Source organism: Manis javanica, chromosome 4 (assembly GCF_040802235.1).
Source record: "Manis javanica isolate MJ-LG chromosome 4, MJ_LKY, whole genome shotgun sequence".
NCBI classification, from domain to species: Eukaryota; Metazoa; Chordata; class Mammalia; order Pholidota; family Manidae; genus Manis; species Manis javanica.
In genome coordinates this window covers 172,165,242-172,188,763 of record NC_133159.1, presented here as the reverse complement: position 1 = coordinate 172,188,763, position 23,522 = coordinate 172,165,242, and the positions used below count along the sequence as shown (strand labels likewise).

At 45.2% G+C, this 23,522-nt stretch overlaps 2 protein-coding genes across 16 annotated transcripts in view; one reads left to right on the top strand and one right to left on the bottom strand.

The window, feature by feature from the left end:
* Positions 1–23,522, bottom strand: part of ARSG (arylsulfatase G) — a 149,496-nt gene that overhangs the window by 122,343 nt on the left and 3,631 nt on the right. For 2 of the 15 annotated variants that reach the window (XM_036997266.2, XM_036997265.2), the window contains exon 1: positions 5,529–5,666. The exons of 11 other annotated variants lie outside the window; for them this stretch is intronic. The gene's annotated coding sequence lies outside the window, so the exon portion shown is untranslated. Of the gene's footprint in view, positions 1–5,528; positions 6,341–23,522 lie in introns of those variants that run through there. 2 more of the 15 variants (XM_073235826.1, XM_036997267.2) reach the window with 2 other exon arrangements.
* SLC16A6 (solute carrier family 16 member 6) lies at positions 6,616–22,684 on the top strand. Its single transcript, XM_017652614.3, has 6 exons — positions 6,616–6,791; positions 13,503–13,741; positions 15,728–15,871; positions 16,715–16,843; positions 18,761–19,576; positions 20,466–22,684. Exons 2-6 carry the CDS (start codon positions 13,510–13,512, stop codon positions 20,714–20,716), a joined length of 1,572 nt encoding a protein of 523 aa, XP_017508103.3. The 5' UTR covers positions 6,616–6,791; positions 13,503–13,509; the 3' UTR covers positions 20,717–22,684.

Below are 23,522 nucleotides of genomic sequence, written 5' to 3'. Positions count from 1 at the left end.
CAGTGTGCAGGGTCTGTGAAGCACACTGCCCACCAGGGTACTGTACGGCCTGCCAGTCTGGTTTTGGACAACTTAACAGTAAGAGGTCAGGTCAAGATGTAGAGTGGGTGTGCCGGACATCTCCTTTTGCTGATGCTAATTGAAAATGGGAGTCACATTTTAATACCAGTAACACCCAAAAGAACTTTTGGCGACAGTGGGCTAGAGGGTCCAGCAAGAAAAGTCCACAACTCTAGGACATAAATTCTGGAGTTAACAATTTTAATCAAGGATATAAATTCCATACAGGCAGAGATTCTATCTGTTTTATGCATGCACAGCATTATCCCAGTACCTAGCCCCGAGGGTGTGCAATCAGTACTTGCCAGATGGATGCAAGTTTCTAACACAAGCCACTATGGCCAGGTCTGCCCTGAAGGCCCAGCTTGGGCTCACATCCCTCACTGCAGGTGACCTTTCTGGGTTCTTCCTCTGCCACCCTCACCTGTAAAAGTGCACTTGTTGAAATGCTGAGTTAGGTACTAACCACATGTGTCCTGTCTTCTGAACTTGACAGTACACGCTTGGAGAGGAGGGACCGCATCCTCTGGGGTGTGGCTTTGTGACCCGGGAGATGACTGCATTTAGCAGGACTCTCGAATGGGTTGTGATGAGCAGGAGCTGCGTGATGGAGGAGCAACGGGGCTGGAATGGAAGAATGGATGCTCCCTGCACTCACTGTGCCACCAGGCACTCCTACCAGTTATTTGGGCTCACCTTTGGGGGCCTTAGCCCTCCGCCCACTATGGCAGCCCAGGATCCCACCTTGCCTCCTGCCCATACTACAGTCCTGAACCTTCTTCCAGATTTGCATCATCCCCCAGCCATCTGAAAATATGCGGATGCACAGCTGCTAAAGGTTAAAAGAGAAGCTTAACACTGTATTGTTCCAGGGTGCAGCAGGCCAGGCTGGGTGTATTTAGATAACACAGGGGGAAAGCCTGCATCTCCCTTTAGGCAAGAAATAGCAGGGCAGCAGGTTTTTATTCTTAGCCTTGAGGTACATGATGGGCAGGCAGGGCAACCTGAACAATTACCCAAAGAAAGCCTGACTTCATCAGGGCAAAACTCAGTGGTCCCCTACCCAGCACTTTCCAGCACTTCCCAGTAGATTTCGTGACCTATGACTGTGTCATAAAATGTTTATAGGACATGTATTTATTCCTATAAACAATGTGAAGAAAATCACTTTGTTCTGAGAATTTTGATTTTTGTTTTGTGTTTAGAACTTTTGCAACAGGCTTGCAATAGTTACAGAGACCTCCTCAAGACAATGTTCTTTTTTTTTTTTCTATTTTAGTGACAGGATGAAAAACTTCAGCAGCAGTAAACAATGAAGACTGAGAAGTCTGGAAACAAACAACAGTGTTGAAATCAAATAAAATTCAGTCCAGAGTTAATGAGATGCACCCCATGACAGACCCATCAGCACCACTGCACCAAAAGGTAACCAAGCGTGACAGCGGTCAGATCACCAGAGGCCACACCACCATGGCTGGGGAGGTGACCTCCCTCTCCCCAATCCAGCATGCTCTCTCTCACCTGCTCTTCACCTCTGCCCCTGCCCCTTACCCATCCTTACAAGGTTTTTCCTACTTGTTCTAGGCCTCAATCTCCATCCTCCCAACCCCTCCAGCTAAGAGTTAGAGCCTCCTCATTACCAAGCACAGCACTAAGCACCCCCCACAACAACCCTAAGCAGTGGGCATTACTATTATCCCCCTTTCATGAATGAGCAGACTGAGGCAGACAGAAGGCAAGTAATTTGCCCAAGAATATATAGCTAGTGAGAGCATGGCTGGGATTCAAGGTCAGGCCCCAGGGCCCAGGCTCATGTGCATCTTACCACTTAAAGCATCTTGCATCATACCTTTCAGTTATGTAGCCCCCTAACTGGCCTCACATGGGCCACTATGGTGACTCCTGGGTGGGTGTTATCTCCCCAGAGAGCTTATCCATGAGGGCAGGACCACATCTTTCTTGTCCTCCTATTAACATGGGCCATACTCAGTGGCCTGCAAACTTTTTTTCTTGGGTCTCCTCTAAAAGAATTTGGAAAAATAATAAACCCCCTCTGTATCAGTCAGGTCATGCTACCCAAACAATATACCACAGCCTGGGTGGCTTAAATGAGAGAAATTAATTTTCTCACAGTTCTGGCAGCTGGAAGTCTAAGGTCAGAGTTCTGGTGAGGGCTCTCTTCCTGACTAGCAGACGGCTGCCTTCCTGCCAGGTCCTCACAGGGTCTTTCCCTGGTGTGTGTTCTCAGAGATTTCTCATTGTGATGTCTTCTAACCGTAACGACCTCCCAAAGACCCATCTCCAAATACTGTCACACAGGGAGTTAGGGCTTTGACCTGTGAACTTGGGAGTGTGTGGGTGGGGGGGGTCACATTCAGTCCAAACCATCATCACAGTCTTAAGTTACCTTTCATTGTAACATAACATAGCTACAAAAGATACCATTTCAGTTATCTGTAAATGTTGACTTTTATAATAAAATGTTGGCTTTTGTATGTAGAAAACACTCTTTTAAATGTATCCAGTGTAATATAAACACCTGAGCCATGTAAGAACATTTCTCAGTAGGTTGGAAACTTTCTGTCACTTTCCTTTTTTTCAAGACTGTATCACAATACAATACACTTTAGTGTTCAAAAGTACTTACTTTATCCTATTTCTCTGAAATACAGACTGTGTATAAATTGAAATCCATTTTTTAAATACTTAGTATTAAAAGAATCCCTTCTGGATTGAGTTACTATCACAACTATATTGAAAATGATAATTTGTAACCAAACATGTACATTATAAATTTGGACAAATTATTATTAAGCATAAGACGATTTCACTGGAAAGCCATCTTTAACAAGATGGACTTGGGCGGGTGGGACACACTCACTTGACGAAAGGCAGTTTCCCTGGCACAGTGTTTCGGTATTCCCCCCAGAGACATTCACAGAGGGAGCAGGGCACCCCAGGTAGACCCTGTTTCTGGTTCAGCAGGCCAGCCGTGCGACCCTATCGGAGCACAGGTCAACTCCATGGCAGGTGCTCAGACAAACCTGCTTTAGGAACACCTGCTTTCCTTCAAACCGTCAAATGTGGTGGTTGGATGAGGCCTTACAAACCAACGTATCTACCTGGAACATCAGCATTCCTAGTGGGAAAGTTTGTGAGGTTCTCTGCGGTCTGGAGAAGTAGATCTTTAAAGTTTTAAAGCAAGCATTGGCCTCAGTCAAATACATGTGGGTCACCTGGAACACAGGCCCTTAGATGAGAGAATGAGTGGAGAGACAGAGGGAAAATGGATGGGTGGGCAGTCAAGACCTCCTAGAGAAGCCCCCTCAAGATCTCCCCTTCTTCACTGGCTGCTCTGAAGACCCAGCCCTTGAAAGCAGGCTTTCTGCTCTCTGAGCTCCAGACGAGATGCCTTTCAATCTACTTACTCCGAAGTTTAAGTTCTCACGGGCTGGTAAATGCAGGGAGCTTATTTGCAAGCCAGGGTCATATCTGCCTAGCAACCCAACATGAAGACTAGAAGGCCTCTAAATGTTGACGGAGAACTGGCAGGCCAACTTTCCACAAAGGAATCTGTTGTCATGCAAATAACCCTCAGTAAAATGGCTAGAAAAGAGAGAGCAGTGGGGATAGCTCTCAGGAGCCAATTTATTTCCCTGAGATGTTGAGGGATTTTTCAGGGCATCACTATGGCCTCACCCAACTGTAAACGCAGGATAAGAGAGGCTCTCCTGCACTTGGGCTACAACAGACACAACAGAAGAGGCAAGAGGGGAGCTGAACCCTTAACTTCATGTCCTGATCTTTCTGGTTCCACACTCCAGACTCCAAAGGTTCTTTTGTTGGTATTTAGAACTAAACAGAGTGTTTTGTTTGGTGGGTTTGATTAGCATGGTAATGCAGTGTTCTCCTTCTCTTTGCTTTCCCTGGAGGAGTGAAAAAATAAAAGCAGGGGTTTTCAAGCTTCATCTCACTAGGATTGAGGGAACAAGGTGAAGCCAGCCTCCAACCAGGACAGGCAAAAGTCATTGGTCTGGAGCGGGCAAGACCAGGCCGAGGAAGTTTCCAGTCACCTCTCTTATTATCCAAACGCAGGTGGCGGATGTCATCTCTGGACAAGCTTTAGTTGCAAAAAGGGTCACTGTGTTTCTATAAATGTGAAGCCTTGTGTGAATCCTCCAGCTGCCTCTGTGCCTCAACATGTCTCATCTATAAAATGGGATGAATGTCAACTGCAAAAGGTTGCTGCAGTGGTAAGATTAGATCACATGTGTGGCACTTAATACAGAGTTGGGAATAAAGCAAACTGCAAGAAATTAAGAGTAGGTATGGTTATTATTAGTAACAATACATTTACTAATATTATTATGGTTATGCCTCCCCAACAGCCAGTGTTCCCCTTGGTCAAATGTGACTCTGATAGGGCTATCTCGATCATTCACCCATAGGGTTTTTGGCAATGTCTGATTTTTAAAATCCAGGAGCTGGAAGCACCAAGATCTTTGGTGACTTGCTTAGAGTCACTCGGTCATACATGAGGGGCTACACCCCCTAGGATCCTCGGAAAAGCTCAATACAGTAGACACTGTTGTATTAGCTATGACATTTCCATCCCAAGTGCAGTGACAGGTCCTAATGCACTGTACGATCCTAAACATCAAAGATTACACTTACCAGCAGTCCTGTTTTAAAACTGTTTTCATTTTCATGATTAAAATCAGTTTCTACATATCATTAGGTGTGGACTCGTCAAAGAACAACTCGGAAAAAAGAATCGCTGGCAGGGTGTGTTTAGAGTCAGCAACTGGATTTGGTCAGCCAAAAATAACAGTAAGAACCAATGAGGACTGAGGGCTTGCCGCATTCCAGTCACTTCGACCTGCATGTGCAGGCATAAAAAAATTAAAACCCCTAAATTCTAGGAACACACTATTGTGCCCATTTTTCAGGTTTGGAAATTGACGTCCCAAAAAGTTACTCCAGCAAGATCGCAGAGCTATTGAGTGAGTCCTGGCTGTACAATACTGACCATTAACAGGACACTTTACACCAAGACACCTGCTCCCCGCCTAACCCACGCCAGAGCTTCTAATAGCACATAATGGCATTCAACCTAGTAGACCCTATCCTAAAATCATGAGAGAAATCAGGCAGCGATTGCAAAATTTATTAAAATTCAGATCACTGACTCCTCCCGGTGGCGACCCTCCGTGCACGCACTCCCAGACTCGGCTCTCTTGAGGTTCTGACATCAGAACCACGTTCTCCGAACCCTAGTGAAGGCAACAGCCGGTGCCAAAGTCGGCAGGGGAATGCGGTGAATAAGGCCTTGGTCTCCAAGCAGGTCTCAGACTGACCCTCGGGATGTGAGGTGGAAATTAGGAAGCCAAGTCTGTGCCCCCGCGGGCTCCGAAATGCGCGGAATGAGGCACACTGCTTTGTACCCCCCTCCACCCCCCCATGTTTACCTTACAGCACCTGCTGCTTTCACAGTGACCCTGCGGTCGGGGACTTGGGGATGAGGATCACGAACTCCCTTTACGTCGGGTCCTCCCCTACAGCGGGTTGCCCGCGGGCGAGGTAGCCATGCACCTGCGTGGACTGCGCCTCCCGCCGGGAAGAGAGGATAAGCGCGCGCCCCGGCCCGGGGATGCTGACTCAGCCCGGCTGTTCACATCTCTGTCGCGCAACGCAGATGCTGTCGCTGCCGCAGCAAAGGGGGGACAGCTAGGCACCCGTAGCAGCCGGGACGCCGGCTCCCCGGGGCTCACTGCGGCACTTCCTTCCCCCGCCCAAAGGGGAACCAGCGGGGTGCGCGAGTTAACGAAACCGGGGGAAGCGGGCGCCGGAGGAGGAACTCGGGGTCCGCGGCGCCGCGCGCGCAGCTCACACCCAAACTGGAAGGAACCTGTTCTGCCCGGGGCGGGCGCGGAACCGCCGCAGCCACGAGCGCCGCCCCGCAGTCCCCAGACACTCAAGGCGCGGGCGGGACTGGGCGGTGGGCACGGCGGGCGCTGCGGGAAGGGAGGCTGCCCGGGAGCTGGGGGTGCTGGCAGACCGGGTTCAGGAGCTCCCGAGCACGCCCGCGCCCCCCACTTGCAGCGCGGCAAAGCGCCGGGGTCCGGTCGGGCCCGGCGCGCACAGCCGCGCCCGGGTGGGGTGGGGGGACTCGCGGGCGGCGTGCCAAGGCCCCGGGCGGCGTTGGCGGCGGCGGCCCCGCAGGACCCCGCTGCCCGCCGGGGTCGGCGACGCGGTTACCTTCCGTGACCCCCCAGCCCGGGCCCGAGCCGACGCGCGCCGGGCGCGGCCCCGGTCCACGTGGGCCGGCGCGCGCGCGCCAGGCCGGCCCCCTCCTTGGCGGCGCTCGGCGCTCGCAGCACATGGTCGGCGGCGGCGCGCCCCCGAGGCCGGCGGAGACCGGCTGCAGCCGGTATAGGATAAGAGATAGGCAGCAGCGCGGGGCCGGGGCGCGGGCGGCAGCACTCTCCGCCCGGGCGCAGGCGGCCGGGGCGGGGGGCGGGAGGCGGGTGTGGTCGGGGTGTCGGGCGCGGGAGTGGGCGGGGGGCCTGGGCCGGGGCGCTGCGGGCCGGATCCAACTTGCACTAGGCGCGGGCCCACGCCCTAAGGGGTTAAACCTTTCTCATGTTACCGAGCGGCTTATAAGGAGGGGGAGGCCAAGCCTCCGCCTTATTGGGAGCCTTTTGGGGTTTATTCTCTTCCCTTCTAACTTGGTGAGTTGGTTTTATTATTTTACATGTTTAAAAGTTTGATTGTGGGGTGTGGGGTTTTTTTTTTAAAATCTTTTCTGGGAGCTCCTTTTGGGGGCACGGGGAGGGAGGTGGAGGAGACCACTTAACATCTTAACATTTTGGAGAGGAGATCCCAAAAATACTCTTGACAGTTGGGAACGCTCAGGGCCACCGGGATGACGCGCTCTCGCCCGCTGAGAGTTGAATGTGCGTGGCCCTGGGACAGTCGGGGTCCAGAAAATACCTAAAGCCAGACTTGGCCTTTGAGTCCCCCCCCCCGCCGGCTTGGGGGCTTCAGGCTGTGGGGCGAGTGGGGGCACCGGGTTCAGCCCCTGCGTGGATTTTCCGCATGAAGTTGCCTGCGCGTCGCGAGCGAAATGTCAGAGGTACCTTCCCCAGGCTCGCGCGCGCACGCTGGGCGGCCACCGAGGCAGTGCCCCGGAAAGTGGGGATCCCGGTCTGCGCCACCCCACGCACACACTCGGGGTGGCCAACGTGACCCCCCTGGGGGGAGGCAGGGATTTCCTTGCCGAGCGCAGGTCCTACACCTTGACCGTCGGAGCTGTCAGCGTCTGGCGGCAGCTCCCGCTCAACTTTCCGGGTCTGCGAACCGCAGCAAAGCGCCCGGGTAGCTGAGCAGTTCTACAGCGAGGGAGGATGATTTCGCAGAGGAAATGGGTTATTTCCTTATGGGTTTTTCTTTTCTTTTTTCAAAATTAAGCGCCCACTCTCCCCCGAGCAGACAGGTGTACAAGTTTGTTAGGCGGCACCTCAAATGTCACCAAACACGGGGGTGCGTTAGTCTTAGAAAAAACTCCCTGGAGCCAGCTGGGGAAGAGCATTACAACTTGTCAACCTGGAAACTGTTTTTTGTTGGCACAGTTAGACTCCGTGCTAGCTTTTTCTCGAAGGAGATGGTTTCTACCCTGGTAATGAGATTTCTCAGTTATCTTACTGTTTTGCAAATCATATTAACACAAGTGTCTCGTTTGTAAAAGTATACCAAACGCTGAAATCTCTAAGCGACGCATCTCCCAGGTCCCAAGCACCATTATGTGGCATTTGGGGGTCAACAGTACACCCCGCCCCTGGGATATAGAAATACCTCTTCTCATAGTTCAGGGAAGGGTAGCCAAGATAGTGAGTTACAGTGTGTAAATAAACAATGCAGCCAAGTGGAAAAGCTCCTTCTATCTTAATGAGTACCACTAACCCTGAGTTTTCCTTCTGTGGTTTCCAAAAAGGGACTTTCCTCCCTGGAACTCCTGAGGAGGACACTTAAATTAGGGGCTCAGGTTTCAACATCATGATCTTGTAAAAACGGTGAATGGTTCGTATCCAATCATTCAAAGCTGCTGAGGCAGCCGTCAGGGTTAGGTTTGGGAGTTTCCTTTAATAGAGAATTCAGATGAACTTCACCTAAATACGGACTGGCTTTTTCAACTGGGGCTGGAAACAACTTGTTGAAAGCTGTTCTCCAGGCTATGCCTTTCAGAAGAAAGGAGATTGGCTCACACCAGCAGCCATCACCTTTCCATCCAAAGCCTGCATTTTGAACTTTGCTCTGAGCTGACACTAGACTTAACACGCTGAAGGGCTCTTATAATCCAGTAGTTAGCATTCTTCATGCCCCCAGGTCAGACCTTTTCTCAGCAATTCAAATCAAGTGAAATTCCCAGGTAGAGCAGATTTCCCAGCCTTAGCAGAATACTAATTTAAGGCTAAGCCACCCAAATGCTCATAGGAAATAGTCCGAAGTGCCCTGCAGATTTTGTCATGAAACTCCTTTTGGAAGATCATTAGGTTGCAGGCAGACGGCTGCCAGGAACACCTCCCAGCCCCCTTCAGAATTGGAGAGTTTTACAGTTGGAAGAGACCTGCAAGACCACCCTGTCTAACTCCTGCTTTTACAAATGATGAAATTTAGACATTAAGAGATTTCCTCAAGATTATGTACCAGGTTATAAGTGGTAAACAGAAATCAACAAATGCTGGAGGGCCTCAAGAAGACAAACTCATGGGGTTTATCTCAAAGGACTCCAGAGTTAAGATGATCGAGGAATTCAGAGCAAAGTCAGGTTTTGTAGATCCTCAGGCCAGAAAAGACCTGAGATCATCAGTCTAGTTCAACTCCCCGGCCTTACCTGTTGACCACACTGAAAATCAAGGGGCAGATGAGTCACCCCAGGCCACAAGGGCACCTAGCTTGCCACCCCAGCTAGCTCTCCACGTGGTAAACAAATAGCCCCTCCCATCAGATAAATTCACAGAACTGTAAATGTAAAACCCAAGCAGACAGGTAGGTCTGTGTTCTGGAATTCAGAGAGGTTTCTACACAACTGGATTCCAAATTCAGGCCTTAGTGGCAATGCTTTGTTTGTAGAGGCTGATAATTCATGCCAGTTGGCCTGCTGAGGGAATGGAAGGAAGGAAAGAAGAGCCCAGGGAAGGATTTATTTTGCAACCAAGGGCTTCCCCACTTGATGCCTTGGTTTTATAAGGACAGAGCAGTGCACTACTTGAGGAGCACCCCAAGACTATTTTGTTTAGTAGATTTTCACTGAGCACATACTATGTGCCAAAAATCTTGCCAGGCACTGGGTCCTGCAAAGAGTTGCTGACTGCCCCTTTGTGAGGCAACATGCAGAAATTAACTCCAGTATGCTTTAGAAACAGGGTTATTCTGTTGCCATCCTATATTGTGGTCTTATCTTCAAAACTAAATATAATAGGGTATAAGATGCTTTAGGATGACAAAGGCATAGCTTTTAGAGTAGAAGAGGGCACTGGGCTATCATCTTTCCTTTATAATGTTCCTGGTCATAATAAGAAAGCTTTTGTCCTCCAAAAACCTAACCATGCGGGTGAAAGGTATATTTGGATTTAGCTTTAGGAGAGTAGCACAGATGTAAAGCACAGTTTAAACAAACAGACACAGGAATTGATCACGCAGAGGGGGCTCAGAAAGTAAACACAAGAAGAGCAGTCAGAAGTCAGTCATCTAATCAGCAGGCACATCAGTTAACCAACATCCAATTACTCTACCCCCTGCGTTTGCAAAAACCATCTAGCATTTGCACTTTCCTCCTATCTCCAAGGCTATGTTGGACCACCAGGTCTGGCCTGAAGAATCAGGTGATTAAAGACCTCAGTGCCCAATACAAAATAATCCACTGCTGAGGCTGGATGGAGCCCTAGAGATTCTCCAGTCTGGCCTCCTCACTGCTAAAGGGAGCTAGGGCCCGGAGAGGCATAGTGACTTCCTTGAGGTCACACAGTTACCAGGTGAAACCACTCACAGACCTCTTTCTTTACACACACAGGCCAAGAGAGCTATTATCTTTAAAAAATTTGTTTCCTCCCCCAAACTCCACCCCACCCCACCCTTGCAATTTAAGACACGCCCCTCCCTGGTCTGTAAAATGCTGTCCTGTAGTCTGATATGGAAGGGCCCTGGAGGTAGGAGATTTAATTCTTGATAATTTTGGTCAAGTCTCTTCACTGATCTGGGGCTCAGTTTCCCCATTTTGCAAAATGAGTAGGATTTTGCGGTAAAATGGACAAGACAAGCTCCCTATGCCCTTTGAGCTCTAACAGTCTGTATTTCTAACTCTACTTTGGGGCTCCTGGTTGCTCGTGATGCCACCCATTTTGCACATGCAAACCAGGGATCCTAGGAGGCAAAAAAAAAAGAGAGAGAGAGAGAGAGAGAGATGGGTTCCCATCCCCAGAACTGAAATGCCAGCCTGACCCAGAGCCTTCTGAGGACGGGAGGCAATCTCACCTTCATACCAAATCTGCCGCCTAGCCCTACTCATCTAAATGCCATCCCACAAAAATATTCTGTCTCCTGATCCTGAAGTGATTGTAGGTTAATAAGAGATTCAGTTTATGTCTTTGGGGCCTTCATTCATTTTATCCCAGTATGTTTTTGTTCAGATTGGTCTCAAGCCCTGTGTTAAGACTCAAAAGGTTTTATGGGCACCCCTCTGGGTCAGAATGATCGTGCCAATGTGGCCTTTGACTTAGTAGCCAGTATGTTTGACTGCCTGCAGAAATGTGCTGAATTCTGGAAGGACGCAGCTGGAGAGTCTTAAATATGAATCCTTTCAGTCTTAAAGTTCCTTAAGCTCCTTGGCATTATGAGCAGAGTTAAGTCCATGGAGGTAGAGACCATTTCTGTCTTCCTAGCTTGGGCCTGGAACCCAGTAAATATTTCACTGAAAAAAACAAAAAGCGGTGTGCAAGGTACTGAAGAGGAGGGTAACAAGAGATAGGCTCCAGATTTTACCATCTGTGAGTTTATAAGTTGTGTCAATAAGATAAATACACAAAGGTAAATCATACCCCCTTATTACATGATGCCTGTCACAGGAACAGAACCCTTAGGCCGAGTCCGTCAGAGGAAGCGTTATAGAAGGAAGACGATTTGATGGAGCAGGGCCTTAAAGGTACCAGCCGTAGAGGGGACGCCCAGGCAGAGGGGAAGGCATGGCCACAGGCAAGGCAGTTGGGCACTGGAGGGTAAGGAGGAGTCTTATTTTGGCCGTGGCAGGCGCTCAAGTTTTAGAACAGGAAGAAAGACGAGGTGGGCTCTAGGGATGAAGGATACTGAATGTCAGGCTCATCAGTGGATTTCATCCTTCAGAAAGAGGAAAGCCATTGAAAATGGCTGAGCACAAAAATGTCATGACAGCGCACCATGTCTAAAAGATTAACCGGACGCATGGAGCTGGTTAAGAGGCTAGTAAAGGAGTTGCCGGCTCCACAAGGAAACGCTCAAACTCGTAGGGGCTGGCATGCAAGGGGTGGAGGCTAGGCCATGAGCTGGCAGCCCTCCACCACTTTCCCTCCCTCCCTCCCTCCCTCTTGCACCTCTCCCTGGGGATAAACATTCTAAAGCCCCCACTGGGAAAGACTTTTTGGGGGGCGGGTCTTCTAAATCTTCAGCCTAGTACTGTTTTCACTCCTCTTCCCCAGCTGCCGTATCTTGGAAGTGCATTTTGAAAGTTTAATGAAGGAGGAGTATTAGGAAAACCTCATTTGCTAGAGGCCTCTGGCTCCCATCTTAAATCCATTGCTTTCCATGTTGAGGACACTAGTGGCAACCTGTTCTGTGGCTGCTCACTTTGTATCTTGAGCTATGTGCCTGCCCTTCTCACCTTTCCATTTGCCGTCAGGAATGACACACTGACACATCAAAATGCAAAGGTCTTTGCTGCAGAGAGCATAAGCTTCTTAAAGCATATATGCCCTATTTTATGCAATCAAATACTTAGCACTAATAGGGTAAAAAGTGAGTAGATAGTTCTTTCAGAGTCCTGGGCTCCTACAGAAATGGTGCTATCAAGAGGACAGATGATACTCAGGTCAGATTTGCAGCTTTTTAAGATTTATACAGTAAGTTCAGAATATTAGATCCTAACACCAGAAATTGGCAAGTCTACTGGATAGGTGAGATTGTGTCCTGTTATTTTTCAAGTGCCTTCCATCACCAATGAAAAACTGCACTACTACTTGAATACCACAGTTTATGGCTATAAAAAGGATACTCATGCATCCTGAAAATTCACTTGTATCCAGTGGAATAATTGTGAGTTCTTAAACTCAAGATGGGTTGCCATTAAGAGCTCTAAGACAATGGATTCATTTATTATTATAGATGTTAATTTTTGGCTGATCTAAAAACACATCGTTTCCAAACTGTATGTAGTTGCAGACACTTTGAAAACGACAGTGTTCATGTACTAGAGTCCCAGTGTAGAAGACTCGAGTTGAACTATCCTCCCTCCAGTGTTAAATATAGTGTTTCCTCTCACTCCATGGTGTTATGGGCACAGGTCTTCTGTTCTGGGGTTTGCTGGGTTTGAACAGAAAAGCATAGCAAAGTCAGGAGTATCATAATTAAGTGGCTGCTACACCCTGAAAGCTGGGAGAGCTTTATGTGGTCACTGTGTATCTAGCATATTTGGGGTGCATACAGAACTTCAACTGCTAATACGCCAAGTGGTGATCTGCTCTGAGGAGCTTCCTCATGCTAAGCAAATTCCCAGAGACAGAAATCCCACACTTTGGTTTATAGTGACATTCTGTCCGTGGAGGTTCATCCGCATATGACCCCAGATCATAATGGGAATGTTGCTGAGTGGGAAATGGGATCAAGGAGAGGTGGCTGGATGATCTGACTGGACAGGAGACACAAAGGGTGTCGCAAGCACTTAGCCCATGGAAGGTACCGGAGCCCTGTCAGTGTTCAGCTCTTGGCCTGCCTTTTTCTAGGCTTCATTTCTGATCAACATTCCTTATGATCAGTTCAGTCTTCCTTTCCCTACCTTGTCTTCAAGTTCAAGGTCAGCCCTGATACTTGGTCTGGTGGCCATTCTGTATCCTTCAAGGAGCCCCTAATTATTGTGTTCTGATTCCTTAACATTTCTGTGTTTCCCATTTAAATGTCACAGCTTGGAAGTCTTTTTTCCAAATTCTTTGGGGCCTCCATATATAATACAAAGATTTTATATCTGCATATATATATATATAACTGTCCAAAGACTTTATACTAACTGCATATCATTTCAATATTCATCAACTGATGAAATGTGGTAACTAGTTCTCAGTTATGTCTGCTAAAGCATATTAGAATCATCACTTTCATTCTATTGCTGGTCTGAATTTTTTTTTAACTTTTTATTTCAGGTTAAGAATGACCCAAAAGAAATCACAGCTTTGTCCCAGAACCAATGTCGATACTCAAGTGCCTGATGGGGGATGGGGCTGGGCAATAGCGATTTCTTTTTTCTTTGTGGAAGTCTTCACCTATGGCATCATCAAGTCATTTGGTGTCTTCTTCAATGACTTAATGGACACTTTTAATGAATCTAATAGCAGGATTTCATGGATCATATCACTATGTGTGTTTGTCTTAACATTTACAGGTTAGTCCATCTTTCAGTTTAAACATTATGTAAGCCTATGTCATTTGCCAGGTTATGTCATGGTTCTCTCTATGGGGGTGATGCATTTCCTTATATGGTCTATTGGCCCTTTCTCGCTCAATATATCTGGTTTTCGGGCATTTGGGGATAGTAAGAAGCATTGGTGCTGAAAAAGAGAGCCTCGTTTGGCAGCCTTGACTGCCTTCAGTTTAACACACATGTATTAAGTACCTACTGTATGCACACTCGGGATACTGGAGATTACTCTGAGGATCGCAGTAACCCCAGTTCCATGGGGATGTAGTCATTTTCTCAAGAAGCAACATCAAAGTTACTTGACATACTACACCCTGGTTTCATAAAAACAGGCTTAGGAAACAGGCTGGAAACATGTAGTATGGACACACGAAGAAAATGGGATGGGAGAAAGGATATAATGTAAAGTTACAATTGCTAAATTCCATACACCTGCTTCCCTACAGGACTTCCCTGGTCAGGGTGCAGTTCTCCTGCATGCAAACGGCGACATCAAAGAAAACAGGGTTTAGTGTGATTTTTGCATACTAATTTTACTTGGCCCCGTACACATGTACTTGAAACATGCCTACCAGGTCTCGTGACAGTTGATCTGGCTGTCGGGCCACGCCACGAGCTTCCTGAGAGAACAAGGCTGTTGAAATCACTGCAGAAAGTCAGTGGGGCTGACCTTGGGCTGTCCTAACTTCCCCCTAAAGCCCTGGGTGGAGCTGTTGCCACTGCAGTTTTCTAAACCTTTCTTTAAATATAGTTGGTTTTCAGTCTCTGAAAGAGGCAGCCCCACTCTTCCTTCCTCCTGGGGCAAGGACGAATTCTTATTCACCCCAAAACTGTCTCCTGCTAGTTTCATTCCCAGTTCCAGTTTGAGTATTAAGATACTTAATTTTTTAATCGTGGATTGTTTAATTTCTCAGAAAGATCATTTAAATGAATTAGAACCCAAATTTTACATTCAGTCATCTAAATATAAAGAAAATCCCAAAGCTTAACTTTCAGCTCCAGATAACAATATAGTCAACAAGAAATCTCCATTCTTTTATTAATACTACTATCCTGGAAGGTAATTCTTCCAAGTGCTATTATTCTAGTATACTTAAAATGCTTTGAGCCAATCTACTGCCTAAAAATGAAAATAATGGTTTCATTATAAGCTATAATCAATTTCAATTTTTTTATTACAGTATCTTGATATACAATCTTATAATGGTTTCAAATATGAATATCAACTTATATTCTGCTAACATAAAGGAGATGTATGGACTTACTCTAACAAAATTTAGTCCTTTTTTTCCCCACTCTATCCAGCATGTTCTTTTACCTGCCCCTTAATGGGTCCTGTACTATGTTAGCCCAGCTCAACTGATGTACAGCTAGGAGACAAATTTGCCAGATGTAAATGTCTTAGAGCATATGAAGTGTAGAAGCTAAGCAAACTAGAATTCACCAGCCACTCTGAATTATCCAACTCATACCTACCCTTTTGGTATGCATAACAGAATTCACTGTACTTTCATGTCATTGTCAGAAAAATGAAATGAAACTGAGCTAGAAGTCCACCCTAAATGGAGCTTTCTTAAAAGAATCTCAGGTAGTGTTAAAAAAAAAATTCAAGCCATTGTAGGAAAACCCTTTTATTACAGAATAACACAACTGCATGTCTAATTTTATAGGTACTCATGATGAGTAAAAATCTTTTGTCTAAAAATATAACTATAAGTTTGATATTATATTACTTTGGCTTTCTCTTTAAGGAGCCCAAAGAACTTATTGTCCAGTTTAGACAAATACTGAAATAATTCCTGAACCGACTTAAGAAACCATTGCATAAAATGTATTACACATTGATTGTATATCATCTCTCTCTGTTCAAGACTTAAACAAAAGCACTGTATTAAAACTAGTGCTATGCCTCTGGGAGTTAAAATATCACATGATGCTCTTTTAACGCAGCTCCCCTGTCCACTGTGCTGAGCACACGTTTTGGACACCGGGTGGTGGTGATGGCTGGAGGGCTGCTTGTTAGCACAGGAATGGTGGTGGCCTCCTTTTCCCAGGAGGTTTACCAGATGTACATCTCAATTGGCATCATCTCTGGTAAGTGTTTCTCCTGGGCTCAGACTTTCTCCAGATACTTATTTTGAAGAACACAGGGGGGTTGGGGGAATGGGAAATCAAACCCAAAGTGTATTTCTTTTTCTCCTCTCTTTTTTTCTTTAAAATAGATAAGCTCCAGATCGCTGGTTTTGAGCTGGGTTGTATGGACCTATTCTCAATGCTCAAGAGGGTTTTTTTTGTCAGATTTTTAAAAAAATATTTACTCATGAAAAAGAGAACTTCTCTTTCATGGTAGTTTGCAGCCAAAGGCATCACTTTCACAAAGTAAGATAAGAATGTCTTTTGCTGCTATTTCCCCAGGCAGAGCCAGAGGTTCCTGAGCTGTAGACGAAGGTGCGGTGCACTGGGCTTGTTCTTGCCGGGAGGGCTGGTGTGCGAAAACCTCTTTCCCTTTAAAAAGAGTCCATCTGTAGTCACAGATTAGATAGATATTTAAGATGTGCACACTGGTAAATTTTTCACATTTTCTGCACATATCAAAATTCAATTATGTCCAAATACAGGTCTTACATAAAAAGTATATTCAATAATATTCAGTAATAGTTTCATCCATTGTGAATCATATAAAAATGCATTTTGTGCAGAAAAGTAAAAAAAAAAAACAGTTTTCATACTCCTCACATCCCCAAATCCATCTTTGCAGCTTTCCCAAACCACTAAGAAACCCATTTTTCTTTGCTATAACACCTCTTTCTAGAATGAATTACTTGACTCCCAGAATTTGTGATTTACAAAATAAACAGAGAAGGCCCAGGTCTTTGAATGCAGCCTCAGTGTCACCCGGATGTGGCCCTCACTGCTCCTTCCAACCCCCTGTCACAGGTTTCGGGTACTGCCTTAGCTTCCTGCCGACTGTCACTATACTGTCACAGTACTTTGACAAACGACGCTCCGTGGTCACTGCAGTTGCTTCTACAGGAGAATGTTTTGCTGTGTTTGCTTTTGCACCAGGTAGGTGGACCATGGGAGTCTCTGTGCTCATGTGGAACGGGGGAAGCGACTCAGCTATTCTTGCTACGCTGTCTTTTGCCAACAGTTGGCTGACGATGACTTTACCTGTATGCACAGTGAAGGCCATCTGCTGTCTCTTCTCCAGCACGTTTTTAGGATCTGTCCTCCCAAACCCCACTTTAGGAATTCACATGCTTTCATGCTGACCCAAGGGTACCTAACTAGGAAGATGCCTGACACACACACAGTCAGTGGGTAGACTTGCAACCTCCATTCCCAAATAAATAATTTAATGATTTGGGATGGGTCATACTATTATTTCTCTCTTTTGTCAAAAGAGCCATATTTCAATGTGGATTTAAATTATGCTAATAAAGTCAGTTTTATTATCTGTGTGTGTAGCATCTCACAGTGAAATAGTGCCTGGTTTATTTCCCTCTCGTAGCATTAGTATGTGAATTGCACTCGAACAAGTAGTAGACAGTTTGTTTACCTTGGAGACATTACATCATGGCGTCTGAAGTTTTTCTGACAGTTCAGAAAAATGAATGTACCTATAAATATATGGACAGAAATGGGCAGAGAGGCAGAGAAAAATGTTTATTATTGAATTTAGGTGAAGGGTGGGCAGGCCGTATAGGTGCGATTCTTTCCACTTTTCTGTTGGCTTGAAACTTTTCAAAATAAACTGTCGAGGGAAGTCAGTGGCCTGTGAATACCCTAAGGGGGAGAAGCTGCCTCTTGGTCAGCCTGGTTCCCTAGCACAGAGCATAGCCCTGGCACGGGGTGGGCGCTCAAGAAATGTGAAGCCGGGAAAGGAAAACTAGACTAATTATGGCCAGATGAGCATAAAGCACTGTGAAATATCCAAGCTTAAAGTATTTGCAACTCTGTTTCCCATGTTAATGGGGGACGAGGGGTGTGAGCAAAACATATGCCACAAAAATAAGTGCTCCCCCCTAAGAATGGGGGGCTGTGTTGCTAAGCCTGTCTTCTAGGTAACCAAGTTACCTAGAGTGTCTCTCATTGCTGCCAGCTCTCAGAGAATTCGAGTACAGTAAAATGAAATTCTAACAAACATCCTTTAGCCTTTCTGGGATGATGAAGAGACTCCTTCAGGATCTGTGGGGGACCCCAGCCTCACATTCCAGTGTCCAGCCCGCCCCACCAAGCTGCCTCTGGTCAGCAACCTAGAACCCGGCTTACTGGCAGGAAGGAGGACGACTCAGATAGTTAAGGACATTCTACCCGGTCTAGACACGGGAGAACCGTATCATTTAATTCTGGGATAATCAGATCAGGTTTTAGATTATTAATGTATTTTTTACTTGATCCATTGCTACTAAGGATTGAATGAGTGGATGTACAGTGATCTAGCTCAGAGGCTGGACGTTCTAGTTTGAAAAGGCCAGATAGTAAATAGTTCAGGCTTCATGGAGTGTAAGTATCTGTCAGAACTCCTCGACTCTACTGATACAGCACAAAAGCAGCCAGAGACCACATGCACCACGGAGGGTGAGCTGCATTGCGGTCCAGCTTGATTATCAAACACCGGCCGCAGATTGGATTTGGCCCACAGGCTGCCGTCTGCCAAACCTTGATGTAGGTCACAAACTTATTTCACCTCTTGTGCCTCTCCCTGGCAAAATACACCGTCCAAAGCTCTCCTGGAGACCTGGGCCGAAATATTTTGCTTTCTGTGTAACAGTCATTCTGCACATTTTTCTCCTTATTAATTCCTAAGAGCACCAAAGCCTAGAATAAAGGGGAATACAGGTGGACCGCACTCACACTGCTGAGGAGATGTTTACATGATCTCTTACTAAATCTGGATCCTTACTTCTGCTCGAGATTTTCTCTTGGGTTCTGAGTCCGTTTCTGACCCCAGATTTACTTCTTCACTCTCGCCTACCCAAGCGATCACGGCTCTGAAGGAGAACATTGGCTGGAGACACAGTCTCCTCTTCGTGGGCCTGCTGCAGCTCAACATCGTGGTGTGCGGGTCATTGCTAAGACCACTTAGTGTCAAAGGACTAGGGTCCCCGAAAATCACTGCGCAAGAAAATCGGAAAGAAGTGCAATATATGCTTGAAAATGAGAAAACGCGCACCTCAATAGATTCCATTGACTCAGGAGTAGAACTAACTACCTCACCTAAAAATGTGCCTAGTCATGCCAACGTGGAGCTGGAGCCGAAGGCCAACCCACCACACAGCCTGGGCAAGACCAGATCCAAGCAGGGCACCAGGAAAGCCCCATTACTGGACTTCTCCATCTTGAAAGAGAAAAGTTTTATCTGTTACGCTTTTTTTGGTCTCTTTGCAACCCTGGGGTTCTTTGCACCTTCGCTCTACATCATTCCCTTGGGCATCAGTCTGGGCATCGACCAGGACCGCGCTGCTTTTTTATTATCGACGATGGCAATCACCGAAGTGTTTGGGAGAATCACAGCCGGTTTCATCCTCAACCGAGAGCCCATCCGTAAGATCTACATTGAACTCATCTGCGTCATCTTACTGACTGTGTCTCTGTCTGCCTTTCCCTTTGCTACTGAATTCTGGGGGCTCACGTCATGCAGCATATTTTTTGGCTTTATGTTCGGAACAATAGGAGGCACCCACATTCCACTGCTCGCTGAGGACGATGTGGTGGGCATCGAGAAGATGTCTTCTGCAGCTGGTGTCTATGTCTTCATTCAGAGTATAGCAGGCCTGGCTGGACCACCGCTTGCAGGTAATTTAAATATGCAGAATATAAACGTTTGTCTACTATCTCCTTATAAATGGTGCCAGATTCCTGTTCAAGTCTAATGAAAAAACATCTACTGATTTTTATATTTCATAGAATTTCAGAACTGGCAGAATTAGAGATTACCTAAGTCAACTCTCTTAATTTAAACATGAGGAAAATGAAGGTCAGAGAATGGTAAGCCAGCAGTCATGGGGTAAATTAGTGATGACATCAGGATTGGGACCTATGTCTGTGGTCCCAGCTGCCCCAGCCTTTTTCTACCATCTTGTCTTGTAAATGCTAAAGGGAACCCCTGGATTTATAACCTCACTGCACTCTAACTTGGGGCACCAGAGAGCTAAGGGACTTCTGTAAGTCATCTTCCCTTCTTAGGAACAGTGTTCCAGAATTTAGCACACAGCTACATGCTGCAAATACTTAATTGACTTCTTGTAGGGAGGACATGGATAGGTTCCATATCTTAGACCTGAAGGAGTTCCTTAAAGTCATGGTGATTAGAAATCTGACCCTATGTTAAGACACCTGAAGTGAACCCCAGTGAAAATAACAGAGCTCTTAAGAATATTACCTTTTCAAAGATGCACACATCTAATCGTCTCATGCTTTATTCTCTCCCAGGACAGATTAGCCCATGAAGAACAGTTAGCCCCATGATTTTCTCAGGTGTTAATAAGCATGTTGCATGTGTGTCTGATTTATTTTTTCTCCCCAGTCTAGAAAAGATTCCTACTTTCAATGCTCTTTTTTTCCTTTAGAGAAATGAGATAAAGACAAGAAGGCACAGAAACTGAGATGCTCCTAAGTTTGGGGGAGCCTGGGTGAGGGATGGTTTGTGTCCCCATTGCTAATGGATGCACATGCTTTCTCCCAGGTCTGCTGGTGGACCACAGTAAGATATACAGCAGAGCCTTCTACTCCTGCGCAGCTGGCATGGCCGTGGCCTCTGTGTGCCTTGCTCTTGTGAGACCATGTAAAAACGGGCTGTGCCAGCGCCACCATGCAGGTGAAGCAAAGACAGAGAGTTACCGTGGGAAAGCTTTACAAGACATACCTGAAGACTTTCTTGAAATGGACCTTGGGAAAAATGAGCAAAAAGTTCGTATGAAAATGGAGCCAGTATGACCTGCTTTCCTACAGCATCAGCCGTCCCACTGGCTGGGGAGGAAAAGGGGGACAGGAGGCACAGGGAAGTATGCCTTACCCACTTTCAAATCTACATTTTAAAGGGAATGTATACGTGGAACACCACTACCAACATCCTTTTTTTTTTTTTCTTTTAAGTTTTCCTTTTTGCTTGTTTCCTAAGCCGAAACAAAAATCACCACCCACTCTTCCAAACATAAACCTGGCTGTATTCAGTAGCAGTACAAAGATACATAGGATTCTGCTTCAGATTCCAGGTTTAAAATAGTGACGTCGATTGGCAAAGTGGTTTTAAGAGCTCTCGCATGAATTAAAATACTATCTTATAAAATGACATCTGGCCCAGGTCATTGAGATGAAATTGGCCATCCAGAAAAAAAGAATTAACTCATTTACAAAATTTCTCCTTTCCAGAAATACAAACAACTTATTTAAAACCCTTTGAAAAATACTGAGGTTTTCCACTAACAAGTTATGGCCTCTTAACTTTCTGGATATTCCATGGAAATCAAGTACAGTGTAAGACCAAACATTTGGCTATTAAGTGGAAATTTTAAAGATACATATAACTTGAACTTCATAAATGTGAAGATGATCACTTCTTTTTATGGCCAGTCATTACCAGAAGTATTTCAATATAGAATATACAGAATGGCATTCAAAAATGTGTTTCCTGTTGCTTTTAATTATTCAGAAATATGTGATTGTAGTGTCTTTAATTTAAACCACTATTTATTATTAAGTTATTCCAGGATGATGAAAGTAATCAAAAGAAAGAAAACCTGAGACATAAACAGCATTCTGCAATCCCTTAAATGCCTCAAAGAATACTTCTTACATTGAAAAGTTACTGTCATAAAAGGCCAAGTTGTAAAGATTCTTCCATTTGATTAAAGGTTACATGTGTTATTTGAAGGGGAAAAAAACGATGAATGGCAAACCGCCTTAGCTTTTTTAAATGATTTATTTTATCACCTAAAAATACCTGATGATCTTCTTTAATCAGAATTATATTTCATTGAATCACTGAAGCATTTCTGATTTTTTCTTTTAAAAAAAAACATCTAACTGTTGAAGCATTTCTGCATTTCACATGGGGTAGCAGAGACATTTACTTTTACCATTAAGAGTTACAAGTTATATAATCCTCATATAATCCCTGATGGCTCTCTAACTTTTCAGAGTTATCAGGTAACAGGTCATTGTTCTTTGGTTTTTGAGTTTTGTGTTTTTTTTTTGAGTTACACTACATGTATAGAGTTTCTCATTTTAGCATTTTTATGTAAAGGGCACGTGTGAGGTTAACAGGTGGGCTGCTTACTCACATGTACTGAATCTCACCGTACAGGTGATGGTTGATACTTGCTGCTCCATCTTTATTCATCTTTACTGTTAATTTATGACAACTCAGGGGGAAAAAATATAACAGCCTAGTTTGGGTACAGGTACACACAAGCTTGAATCTTTCTCTGCACTGAAATGAAAATGGCACAGTTCATCACCACCTGCTACCTTTTATATAGCATTTTATCAGCCATAGAAATAGGACAATCTGTAAAACTTTGGGGATTGGGGGAAAAAATGACAACGTGTTGGTCGAAAGCAGACACAACTAAAACACGGTGGATGTAGCAAATGCCTGTCACTGCTTGAGAAGGACTTGGAGCTTGTGGCAGTTTTGCAGACCTACATGACTTCAGCACTTTACAACATTTTTACTATGAATGTTCAATACAATTTAATATTTATAACTGATTTCTGAGCGACCTGCTCTAAATCCATTCTGTTAAATGCATGAAAAAAAAATGTATGCCAATTTCAGTATGTCAATAATCAAGGTTTTAAATGTTTGGAAGAAAATTAAAGCAGAATTGCTGATTTGTCCTGTATTAGTGAAATTTCTGGTACTTCTAGATTTGCAATAAATGTATGGCTCTTTTATTTAAAGAGACTGATTGGTTTTTTTAATTGACTTACCAGCATCTGTTGCTGGATCCAGTGAAAGTTGTAAAAACTCAAAGAAGGTTCATTTCAAGTAAGTGATTTTTTTAAACTTTTCTGCAACACCTTTCAATTCTACTAGAGACTCATAAACATTTCCAGGAAGTGTCGGTTGAGCTTAATTATTTCTTAATAAAAAATAGACGAATAAAATGACATCATGGTCACAACAGAGTAATAGCTGAGCCTCTCAAAAGTAATACATGAAAATAGTGAAGGCATCTACATTCAGTTACAGACTCTAAGTCCTAAGAACTGTTCTAATCTCTAAGTAAACAACACACACTCTCCAAACCAGGGGCTGTCAAACTTTTTCTGTAAAGGTCCAGATATTTAAGGTTTGGAGGGCCTTATGGTCTCTGTCACAACTATTCAACTTTGTTACAGTCTGAAGAAAGCCAGAGACAATATATAAATGAACATGCATGGCTGTTTCAATAGTAGTTTTTTATGGATACCAAAATTTGAATTTCGTAAAAATTTTCACGCGTCATGAAATACTACTTTGATTTTTTTCAACCACATAAAAATGTAAAAACCCTCATTCGCTCACAATCTGTAAAGAAAAACAGCCAGTGGACTAGATTTGGCCTGTGGACTGTAGTTCCTGCCCCCTGCTCTATGCACCTGCCACACAGGATTGGATGGGTACCACCCGTGGCACACCTCTGAAAACCAGCAGTCCTCATTGATAGGAAGGATCACTGGGAGCAGTAACCCTTAGATCATAGGGGCCAAAGGTAGGAAAGATCAAATAGCTGACAGCATGTTAATTATTAGTTTC

Bases quoted from the DNA above. Each gene is read 5' to 3' on its own strand.
- SLC16A6 (XM_017652614.3), top strand. From the start codon at position 13,510: ATGACCCAAAAGAAATCACAGCTTTGTCCCAGAACCAATGTCGATACT. The intron at 13,742-15,727 runs GTTAGTCCATCT...CTTTTAACGCAG, and splicing joins GTTTGTCTTAACATTTACAG to CTCCCCTGTCCACTGTGCTG. The intron at 15,872-16,714 runs GTAAGTGTTTCT...CCCCTGTCACAG, and splicing joins CTCAATTGGCATCATCTCTG to GTTTCGGGTACTGCCTTAGC.